General features: G+C 39.9%; 1 protein-coding gene across 1 annotated transcript in view; it reads left to right on the top strand.

The window, feature by feature from the left end:
* plekha7b (pleckstrin homology domain containing, family A member 7b) overlaps positions 1-12,272 on the top strand; it is a gene marked incomplete at both ends in the record, with an annotated part of 64,317 nt that overhangs the window by 27,262 nt on the left and 24,783 nt on the right. The window contains 5 exons of the mRNA XM_079163031.1: positions 2,010-2,093; positions 6,308-6,419; positions 7,927-8,031; positions 8,502-8,574; positions 9,023-9,123. Coding sequence (XP_079019157.1) covers positions 2,010-2,093; positions 6,308-6,419; positions 7,927-8,031; positions 8,502-8,574; positions 9,023-9,123 — 475 coding nt within the window. The remainder of the gene's footprint in view (positions 1-2,009; positions 2,094-6,307; positions 6,420-7,926; positions 8,032-8,501; positions 8,575-9,022; positions 9,124-12,272) is intronic.

Here is a 12,272-nt window from a genome sequence, read left to right as displayed (position 1 = left end):
TATGTTGCTTGTGTTGTACAGAACCACTCAGCATAATTCCTGTTCCACCCTCTGAACTTTTCTGAAATGTCAACTCATAAATCTTTCCACCCTCCCCAGTTTGTCTCCCCTCCCTTTGCTGCATGGTGATGCAGCGAGGCACCACTTTCCGTTTGTATCAACCGGCACCTTCATAGTGCTGAAGTTTTGCTGCTGTCCTTCAGAGAATGAATCCCTTACTGCTGGATATATAGTAATCTGTTTCCCCGTGGCTCTCTTTATGTTTGGATAGTGTAAACATATTTAACTCTGCTATGTCTTTATCTGTACCCATGTACTGTATATGTTTATGAAAAGCAGCACATGGTTTTAGCCTCTGCCCAGAAGCAGTATTTACTCTATGGTTTTATTGCACGCCTGTGCACAGTATTTCTCGGCTTCTGTTGAAGAATATGTGTTGTGTTTTTTTCTGCTGTAATAGATTGTGCATGATTGTGATGGGAGAAGCTAAAGAAAATGGGCGGGGGGAATAAAATACAACACTAGCAAACGCCAGGCTTGAAAGCATAATAATGCAATTCAGTATATTATCTCACACCGTCATTCTCCCGTCGTTTGAATGGGACAAAGACATCAGCATATACATTTATATCTGTTGTCTTCATACTCAGACAGATGTCCCAACACTATCTACACCTGAATAGAAGAAGTACTCAGGTCTTTGCTGGTAGACTCTTCCATAATATTAGACTGTATATAGTCTAGGGCTTTAAGCAAATATGATACACTTGGGTATCGCGATGCTATGTCTTATGATACTGTATCGATTTCTTTAAATACTATTGATTTTAAATTAATAGTTTGCGTGCAAAGATTTGTGGCACACTGTGGTTCATTTTGTGTTGTGTTTAAACCTCTGACTGCTATATAACAGTGTTGTAATCTATCTTTACCCATAGACAATGAAGGCCTCTGTGATATGGTGAATACAATGGAGCCTTGTCCTTATTTATGACAGTTTTTCTTAACTTAGATATTAAAAATTGTGTTGTATCGCCTTGCTTACAGTATTGCAATATATTGAATTGCAACCTCTGCATCATGATAAGTATCATATCACCAGATTCATATCAATACACAGCCCTAATAATGCCGCTACAGAACTCTTCTAAACGCCACATTTTTATATGTGCATACAAAATAAAATTGAAAAAGACTATGATCTAACTAAGGCAGCTAAATAATCCTGGAGAGCCATACACCGTGAAGGCCTCTGTGCAGTTGTGGGGTTTTGGTTTTCTGTAAATAGTGAGAGAGACTTAATGGAACCAAATACAATGAATGATTGGAGCTTAACCTGCCATGATATGGTTGGGCATCAGATAAATACGTCAGTGATTAGAATCTCTTTCTTCATGAATCATAAGAAACATCATCCAAATACAGTATGAGAAAGAAGTAGATTAATTTCACTATGCGTCAATATATCAGACGGCATGTGTAAATACTAGATATTTTCAAGGATTTTGTTTCATTTTGTCTCAAAACTGTAAATTAAATTGTCCAACTCTTGTACTTGCCGTGTCACAAATAAATATTCGATGGACAACAACAAATAGAAAAGGCATCATATTTCAATCTTCTCAACACCAGCACCACTGACCACTTGTCGGTTTCTTATTCTATTCTGTGACAGTAACATACGTCTAGTTAAAGCAATGAATGGCCCCATCTAACTGAAATCAATAAGGCATGGTGAGCTGGCTAAGGGAGAGTGCTGAGCCCTACACTTTATGTTCCTGACCCGGCTGCAGTGCTACCAAAGATTTCTTTTTACAGTTGACTGAGGGGGTTCATTGAAAGCTAAACTTTTAGGTGGTTTTGTTATCATCAACCAGCAGCCAAATAGAACTGAAACACAGGACGTGATCAGGCAGGAGTGTTAATACTGACTTGATGCTAATATTGTTTTTTTTGTTTTTTTGTTTTCCCTCCATCCTCCCTCTTTTCGATCTCTCTCTGTCCTGCAGCCACAACCTGAGGGCTACATCATTTCGACACCCGGTAACCAGACAGATATCCCCTGAAAACACAGAATACACACTACAGGACAGGTGAGTGTGAATGATGCATATACTGCATGCTTAAAATACAGATCGGTTAGTTCAAGGTTATGACATGGGAATACGGAAATAGACTGGGAAATAGCCTGTCACCCTCCCCATTGAGGCATATCACGAGTGTGTGTGTGTGCGTGTGTCTGGGTGTGGGTGTGTGTGTGTGTGTGTGTGTGTGTGTGTGTGTGTGTGTGTGTGTGTGTGGGGGGGGGGTCTATTGTCTAAAGCAAAAACAGTTTCAGCTAAGTGTTCATTAGGAAAATGAGCTGCGGTCAAAGTCAAAACACTAAAGGATGGGCATTGTAATAATGTTCATCAAAATATATGTGTTCATCACCATCATGGCGTTCATAACTGACTGCACTTACTTATCAGTGGCTTTAGATCTCAGAGACTCTTAAATATTATTCTTCAAATGATTACCTCTGCAGTTATGGTAATGGCTTGGCTGACACTCACGTATGCTTTTGACCGTGTCAATATCACATCTGGATTGATGAATCTGTCTCATCAATCTCATCATCATTTCTTTTTTTTTCTGGTCCATTCGGGGCTTTTTCCTCAGTGTAGTTGAGGTCATAAAAATGGAAATCTGACTGTGCTTCTAACTTTGATGCTGGCATTGACAGAATAAGATTTTTCTGTGCCAAGTAGGTTTTATTTTTTTAACGGTGAGACTTCTTTGACATAAAGATTGTATATTTAAGAACAACACATTTTGTATATATTTTTTCAGTTTATATTTCTTCGTTGTATTGCAACATTGCAACATTGCGGCAGTTGGATTTAGTGTCATTGTTTTATGTCATTGTAGGAATCTGTGTGAAAGCTTTCAGCAGGTTTAGAGCACAATATAAGACTGGGCGATGTGGCCAAAATACACAACAGATTTCCTGAGAAATTTGAGTTACTAAGCGCTTGGTATTATCAAGTTAGGCAACTTTATTGTGTATCACAATATCTGGACATATGATTTCATATGATGTGAATCTATTGAAAGACGATCAATTATCATATTGAATTTTAGCCCAGCCCTTAATATATGCCAGCAGGTGTCTGATCGTATTTAAGCTGGCTGGTGTAAGAGGATCATGCATCGCGCAGATTCCACTTTAGGCAGAAGCAGGTTTAGAGACAAGCATGTGACCTCCACATTCCCACCAATTAAAAGATGCAGAACTGTTTGTCATTCATCCACTGTCATTCATTTCCTGAAACTCTCCATTATCCCTAGTTCAGTACTGTTGAGTCATGGATTTGTACACCATCAAGGGGTTTTAAAGTTACAGTTGCTTTACTTACATATTTTTAACAGAGATTCAATTATTATTTTTCTTAGGAATGCCTGTCGTAATATCTCTTCAAGTAAGAATAGCTTCAGTTATACGCCCCTCTGACAAATGCTTGGCAGGGATGCCATGAAACAAGACAGGACCGGATAAGAAACCTAGTCTCTGCATATACAGTGAGCATAATAATAATACGTTATTTTTATTGCTAAAGGAACACTCACAACGTATTTATACACACTGTCCCTATGAATTATTGAAACCACGGCAATCGCCTCTGTGTTGGAAACTACTGTAGGAGAATAGTTGTGCTTTTGGCAAACAGATTAAAGGAGTTCTTTAAAGTGATGGATGACACATCGTATAGTTCTGGGCTGAGTATGTATCCACCTTAACTGTTTCCTCTTACTTCCAGTCATTGTGCTATGCTAGGCCACGTTAAACACACCCCTTAAATGTAAAATAATTCTTATGGAACATCTTCTCTTTTTTAATCAGTGTAAGATCTCAGTTACTTTCTGTATTCATCAGAGAACATTATTACTCAGAATAACACTTATGGAATGATGCCACATCAGTACATTTGAAGTATTCTGTCAAACACCAGCTTCTATATGGACTCATGAGTCTGAAATAAAAGTTGAATATTTAAACACTGGGTGACATACTGTACACCACAGTATTTCACAAGGTGCGTTATCCGTTTTACCGTAAGTCTTCAAGCAGCTTTAAGTAATAGAATTATGTTTGTGGATTGTTCTAGTTTTAGCTCAGTCTTAAACTAAGACTATGTGACGTTATCTGAAAGAGGACAGCAGTGAAAAGGCGAGGTTTAGTGCAGATGTAAGTCAATTCAGTAACATTGTAAGTTATATAGAGTGTGAATTTTAACTCTACTCCGAACCTCTCTGTGTTGCAGTACACACTCGTTGCTAACTGCTGTGTGCTACTTTTCCTTCTAAACCCAAGTCTATTTACTTTATTGCGGTATTTTCGTGCCTCTCCTTTGCTCCGTTCTTCTCATAATGCTGTTGTAGAGTTTAGTGGAGAGCGTGAAAGCTGGGGTGCAGTCTTGGTATTGAATGTGTGCGACACAAGCATGACCTCACTGGGGCAGCAAAGTGTTGCTTCTGTTCACCGTCACGGTGATGTTATGGGCTTCATTCTGCATACAATGATATCTGAAAAGGAAGTTGGTTTCTTCCATGAATCATTGACCGCCTTCCAAGTGAGGAGAACCTCAGTGTGTTCCCTGGAGACCCGTATCGGATTGAGGACAGAGCAGCCAGCCGGCCTGGAGGCTTTGACTTTGTTATAGATTATCCCACTATGATCAATTCGTCAACTCTCCACATGTGCACCCACTGCCTTAAAGGATAAAACAAATGCCCTCGTTTCCATCATACAGTAGCTAGAGAAGCAGGGAGAGATGGAGTTTAGTGCCTTTTCCTCCTTTACGCTACGTGATGTGAAGTATCGCTCCTCTCCACCACATGCCACGACAAATCTCCTGGGGAACTGTTCCAATGGCAGTGGTGGTAAACAGTATGAAAGCTTCACATAAAACAGCAGAGTCCCCTTGATACAACAGAAACATCCTGTAAAAATGCTGGCTGCAGTCCAGGCTGTGAGTGCAGATACTGTAAGTTTTGTTCCACTGTGGTCTCTTTCTTTTCCACATTTGTTTTTTTTTTTTTTTTTGTTGCTTCTTTAGCCGCCAACACACATCTATAGCTTATCTTCTTTTCCTTAGCCTCAGTGTAGTGCAGCAAACACAAAGCAGGAAAAAACAACAGGGCTGGAACTGCTTTTAACCCCTTTGCGGAAAAATGCAGAGACAGGTCACACTTTGTTTCCTATTGTAAGTTCACTGCTGCAGTCAGGAAGAGGCTCAGCCAAGGACTGGGCAGTTGCATGTCAAATATACTGATTGACTGGCTGCTGTTTCCTTATCGTATACCTTCTTAAGAAATTATATTTGTATTTTCCAGGCCTGTGAGAGAAAATATGACCAAATTACTATACAACAAACACTGGAAGTGAGTGTAACGTGGTAATAATAGTACAAAGGAACTTGCCATAATCTCAGGATGATTCCAGGGGCATGGCAGTGACTAACTTTTAATCGAATGGTCTGCACACTCTTCCCATATAAACTCAACAGAGCACCTTTAAAATGGGATGTAATAGAGGTCTGCAGGATTTGTAGATAAAAAAAATCCAAAGAAATGTTTCCAGGACCTTGTTAAATCTAATTGATCCTTGCTGTCTCTAGTGTTCCTGTTAACTATGATGCATCTCTTTTTTAGTATAAAGTATATTATGGTTGGTTGAGGATCAAATGACGATGTTTAAATCTTTCTAACAATGTGGTCTGCAATACAAAAAATGTTATTTGACACATATGTCACTAAATCTGAATGGGCTGCGCTGTATTTCTTCCATGTGGATATTTCTGGGTCCATAGTAATATGATGACATCATGAGGAAATGGGAGGTGAGTTGAGGATTCCTTAGAATCTGTCCAAAGATACTATTTGTGTGTGTGTGTGTGTGTGTGTGTGTGTGTGTGTGTGTGTGTGTGTGTGTGTCATGTGTGCTTTAATGCAAGGCTACATTTTGTTTTGTCTTGTTAGCTGGGTGTGTGTATGATATGTGTCAGACCAAGTGTCAATGGAGTGTTTGGCCCACAAAGCTTCCACTGTTAACACATCCACCGCAGAGCCATTGGTTGGGACAGGTCGTGTGGCGGTGTCAGGAAATAGTCATATCCTTTATATGTGAAAGCTCAGCACAGTGCTGCGCTCTGTTTCCCTGTGTGTCTGTAGTTTGTCTATGGAATTAAGAAGGAATATGACTATCCAATGCTCATCATCCCGTCTGTATTACTGATCTTCTTCTACGCTGCCTTTTCAACTGCAGGATAGAAGCCCGTATGTCCAAGTCAGCAGCCAATCAGAGATCCCCGAGGATGGTCACAGAGTCCTCTAAGGCTGTGACCTCAGCAGCAGTGGATGCTAACTCAGGGACAAAGGTGAGTTACAGTGTTTGTCTTCAGTGAGAGCCCATGTTGAGTATGCTTTACTTGTGTTAGTCAAACTTTATTAATTTAACAATGATCTAACTAAAATATAATCCACATTTTTTTTTTCAGGTTTTCTGTATTTTATATTTTTCTAACTGACCAAACATCAGTTTTTGTGGTAGCAAATTGCTTTAGGAGCTCTCTTGTTGATGCTTATGTTGATAAACTGGTTTAAAACACTCAAGAAGACATTATCTCATTCAGATTAACATGCTCAGAGAGCAATAATTTAGTCATTTTTCAAGCATGATAAAACTCAAATACACATCCTCTGGGACTGGACAGGGGTGTGGTGTACAGTCTACGGCTTTGTGATAGACTTGCTGTTGTTTCCACAGTGATCATGGAAATTTTCGCTGCAAACATGTTTTGTCACTGAACATGGGACACACCACAGAAGCACAGGATGTAAAACAATCACAGAAATATATGAGCAACCATTCTGATGACATTAACATCGTTTTTTAAGTAAATAAAATGTTCTGGTTCTCTTTGTCTACCTTGTTACTTTTCTTTGTCTAATATGACAGTACAATAAACTGAACTGTTGATCAGACAATACCAGCAATATTGAAGCTGTTACTTTGGGCTCTTGGAGCACATTTTTTGACATTTTATGTCTCTCATTGAGAGAATGACCGGCAGATTAACAGATAACGTAAAGAACATTGCTTTTTCTATGTGACGATTGTTCTATGTGACAGAATCATCATATCTTTTGGTCCCTCTGGTGGAACCATTAGAACGTGTCACATTAATGACCCTGTATGAGGAATTGGGTCTGCATATTTGTTCCCTCAACATTTGTGTCTTCTTTTAGCCAGCTGGTCAACCCGACACCCCAGGTATTTCTGTAGAAAAGCACCTGCTTAAAAGTACTATTTTATTTTTTAAATTTTTTTACAGAGAACATGTAGTCTGAAATGACCTTGTCTAAAAATATGCCTGAATATAAATGGATGAACCCATCCACAGGAATAGCGAGTTGGTATTTCCTCTTTTCGATATGGGTGTTAGAAGAAGGAAGTTCCAGGAAAGTCATTTTCTCCTTCCTAGTAACTACATTTTGCACTGTGGAGGGCAGAGTCATGGCATACGCCAGTATGTGTCAGACCTTTTTTATGTCGTGTCTCCCTTCAGAAGCCAAAACTAATTCATGACCCCCAATCCTTGTGTAAAATGCTTTATTTTTTTAATTAATCAACAATATTGGGGAAAGTGGAATTTAATTGAAACCAAACTTAAATTTCACTCCACATTTTTAAACATCCACTCCCTCCATATTAAATCCACACCATCCCAGGTCCCCCCAAGTTTGAGAACCTCTGGTATCCACAGTACAGACAGTACAGCTCTATTAATTACTGTATGTTACCCCAGGTAAGCAAAGTAAATTAGCTTAAAGTTCTTCAGCAACACATTATAAAGCCTTTTGGTCTTTCTTTGCTTTCTGCAGGGCTGCAGAGGTACAGGGAAAGTGCACAGTTTTGGCAAGAGGGATCATGCTATTAAAAGGAACCTCAACATCCCAGTGGTGGTGAGAGGCTGGCTCTATAAACAGGTGAGCTGGAGTTCCTTTGCTCTTATGCTCTGAAAGAAAGACCCCACCTTACACGTATAGGAGCAAATGTTGAAGAGTTTTTGTGTGAAAGCTGTTCTATGAACTGTAACATTTACTGAATGAATGCCCAGACTGCCCTTACAAAACCCTTTTAATCTGGATTTGAGTGTTTTATGACAGCACATAATCTTGAGACGTACCGTATGAAACACAATAGCTCTCGACCAATCCCAGAGTAAGAGACCTACAGTACTGATTTAAATGTACAGGCTGCAGCTCTGTGCCATATGCTGCAAGTTAAGAATAAACTTTAATTAAATTATTGTTCAAATGGTATGCACGAAGCCTTGCTTCTGACATGCACTGTATTCCCAAACTACAAGTTTTAATTAAAAACTTGAATTAAAAAGTGTTCCTGCGAGGAGGATTTCTAAATACTCTGCGTGTTGTGTTTCCCCCTTCACCTCCAGGACAGCTCCGGAATGCGACTGTGGAAAAGGAAGTGGTTTGTTTTGTCAGACTACTGCTTGTTTTACTACAAAGGTGAGTCTATGAAAAGTGCACTAGGCCAGGGTTTAACAGACACAAATCTAAATGGTCGTACAGTCTCATCTGAGGGAAGATTAATTTCTTGGTTAATGCCTGTAATTAGATGTACAACATATCTTGCTCTCTCTTACTCTCACGTCTCCTTCCTTGTTAACTTGAGGGTTTTATTATGGGGTGTAATCTGTGCTTGTGTTGCTCGAGCATCTACCTCCTCTCCTCAATTAATCATACTGAATAATAGATAAGCCACATGCCACCTCGTGCCACATGCAGCCACATGGCCTCGACCAGACAAGAGTCACCTATGAATTATGCCTCGCTAATTTTCCTTCTGCTCATAAATCTGCAGTCACTTGTAAACATTGTACAAGGTATTGGCAGAATTAGGGATCTCTGTTTTTGTATGTTTTAATATTCTGTGTGTTGTGTTCTTGCTTCGCAGACAGCAGAGAGGAGGCAGTGCTCGGTAGCATCCCTCTGCCCAGTTATGTCATTGCACCAGTTGAGCCCGATGACCACATAAACCGCAAATACGCTTTCAAGGTAACACTGAAGTGGCATTGAATCAGATTTATGACAGAAGTTTTCATGTCTACGTGTAGCCAGTGAAACTTGTTTACTACTTGCAGTTTTTCTAAGAATATTCATTGCTACATCACTATTTGGTAGCAATCCTCACACACTGGTTCCCCCACTGTGGTCTCTGTAACACAGGAAGGATGGGTTGGTACTCCTTGATCCAAATCTCTGTTTTGTTAAAGACAGTTTGTGATTTACTAGGTATTGAACTTCAGTACTTGATTATCGACCGCAATGTGTCAAACAGTCAAGCATCAAAAGTTGGAATCAGGTCAAATTTTCTTTCGTCATTGTTTGATCAGATATTTATTTAGATATTGAAATGATAGCCTTTCTATTTATAGATCATTCTATTCATGCAAACATTTACGGCTGCTTGTATAACAGTAAGAAAACAGGTTAAAAGGTTTTGTAACACCCACCATTGGTTTTTCAACACAAAACCAATGGTGGGTGTTACAATGGATGGCTGCCGCAAAGCACTTTATCTGTTCTGTTCACTTATTTTATAAACCTATCGTGGGAAGGGGCAGAAGTACATTTTCCACTGGTAGCCTTATACTGTGCTGGAGAGGCTGCAGCAGTGCAATCTTCAATATGGTTTGCACAGTGCAAGAGCTTAGTTCACTGAAATCTGAATGGCCCCTCGCTCCTTTTGTTATACTGAGCGCAATATAGGCAGCCCGCATTTGGTAATTGTGTCATTTTTATTTAAAAATGTGCGACACAACTTTTCCCTGCATGCTGCAAAGTCTTTTTCTCTTTTCTGTCTGTGAATTCTGCCAGAGGACAGCAAAGGGATTTATGTCTTTTTGTTACACCGACGGTGTTAACATTATCCAGCTCCTCCTTTGTGGAAACACAGAGCTTGTTGCAAAGAACAATAGTGCTTAAATGTTTGATGCACCACTGCAGCTTCAGGGCATTCTGTTGCAATCCTTTCTGCTGCTTTGTACTTTGGCTTTTGTTCTTGGATTGTGTGTGTGTGTCTGTGTGTGTGTGTGTGTGTGTGTGTGTGTGTGTGTGTGTGTGTGTGTGTGTGTGTGTGTGTGTGTGTGTGTGTGTGCGTGCGTGTGCGTGCGTGTCTGAGTGCATATCTGTGTGAGTATGAATGTGTGTGCATGTGTGGTACGCGTCTCCGGTGTTTTATATATCATATTACATACAATGGAATTTGTATGATAATTGTGCTGCTGGAACTATTAATTATGCATGAAGGCTTTTCATCGTCTCCTCCCACCACTTGCTGGGGAGTATATTGAAGGTTAGGTGAAATGAGCCTTGGCTCTGCTGTACCACCCTGTGTTTAAGAGATCTCTATTCCCCCCCCAGCTCTCTCTGAGCCATCATGCATTAAAGAGCAGGAGATTTCATTACTTGTATCTGAGGGGCTTTTGAAATTTTTCCGTTACTGCTAAGTAAGCATGACAGCACCTCAGTAGATGTCTGGTGGTGTTCAACAACGAGACGCTTCAGACTGTCGGAGCTACTGACAGACTGCAGTCTGTGCTGGCCTGAAATAATGAGATGGTGTTACAAATCATTCTGAAATCAATTTGACTAGAAGTTGAATATAAAATATAAGAAAGCAGGTTGTGTCAGTCAGTATAGTACTTCTCTGGAGTGTTTTTACATTTTTTTTAAATCTTCCCTGAAGCGGTGATGCCACAATACTGTAAAAGGTCAAAACCCTTTCGATGTTGCTACTGTTACTCATTCTTGCTTCTGTGATGACTGCCACACGACCACAGCTGGAGCCATTTCTGCTCTTTCTTGTTGAGTCAGCAACTTCCTGTTGTTTTCTGTTGTTCTCTTATTTTTGCTCATCTCACTCTGTTTCTCTCATTCCCTGTTGGTCAATTGCCTCCCATTGTGACTCGGGTGTGTGTGCGCGGGCGGAGTGAGTACTGTTCTCTGCGGGCGGTCGTCCTCAAACACACTGGCTTCCTGTCTTGCATGAATAGGTATTTGATTTCACTTTAGCCTCATCAGTGGACCGCCATCCTCAGCTCATTTTCTTTCATATCATACCAGCAGCTGCACAGTCTCTTCATGTACACAGACATGACTACAGTCATCTTTGGACAATGCCAGAGCACATAGGGGTGCCGCATTAGTTTTATTAAACAACTTTGAATATTATGGGGAATGAAATTGAAAAACAGAATTTTTGTTTATTTCGTATTTGTATTTGGACAGTGAGACATTTGTTTTGCACTGTACTCCAGCAAATTTCATTTGAAATGAAACAGAAAATTGCACATTCAGTGTCCTCTAATTTATAGTCCTCTAATTCTTCGACAATGACAAGGCTCCAGTATGTACTCTCTTCACCTAAAATGGTTGTACACAAGTCAAAGAGAGCGGGTGAGCGCTGCTACCTCAAAGTCACCATTCCATTATAAGTACAAGTGAGCCACTAACAATGGAGAGCACAAGGCACTAACATTGCCCCGGTTACTCATTTGATCAATATCATGTATCTACTGTATATTCCCAGTGACTCTGGTATTTGTCTTGTCAAGATGCATATCATTTATCACATCCTCATCGTCATTGGAGTGGTGGGATGACAGGCTGTCGGCCATTTCCCCCTACTCCTCTCTGGTTTCATTGCATTTCTTTTGTTGCCATCAGCAATTTGCCCCCTGCTGTACATACATTAATATTTACAATATATATACATGTATGTATAAATAGAATATATAATTGTACATTGAAACAATGTAAACTGTTAACTTGTTTTTCTACATCTGTTTTGAAGCAGATCCCTTTGGCTTCTCATGTGTTGCCTAAAGGTTAAGGATTTAAAAAAAAACGAATGATGCATTCACTTTACAGTCCTCAGAATTGATAAATCAGGGGTTGACTAGCTGGTTCGTTTTTTTTAGTTTTGACTCTTAAGGACCAAACGAGCCCAAAGGCTGTATACACTTTGTTCACTTAGAAGTTTAAAACTGACAGTAAGCAGTTGTGATACCACTTGGGAGGTGCTGTGAACCTTTCATTAACAGACTGATAAAGGGGCAGACCTCCATTTAACGCGTGTACATATGATATATCAGGATTGTATCTATATAATTACCAGGACGCTTTTTCTGTCACTGGGAAAG

The sequence above is a fragment of the Pholis gunnellus genome (genome assembly GCF_910591455.1).
Source record: "Pholis gunnellus genome assembly, chromosome: 1".
Taxonomy (NCBI): domain Eukaryota; kingdom Metazoa; phylum Chordata; class Actinopteri; order Perciformes; family Pholidae; genus Pholis; species Pholis gunnellus.
This window is presented reverse-complemented; position numbering and strand designations above follow the sequence as displayed.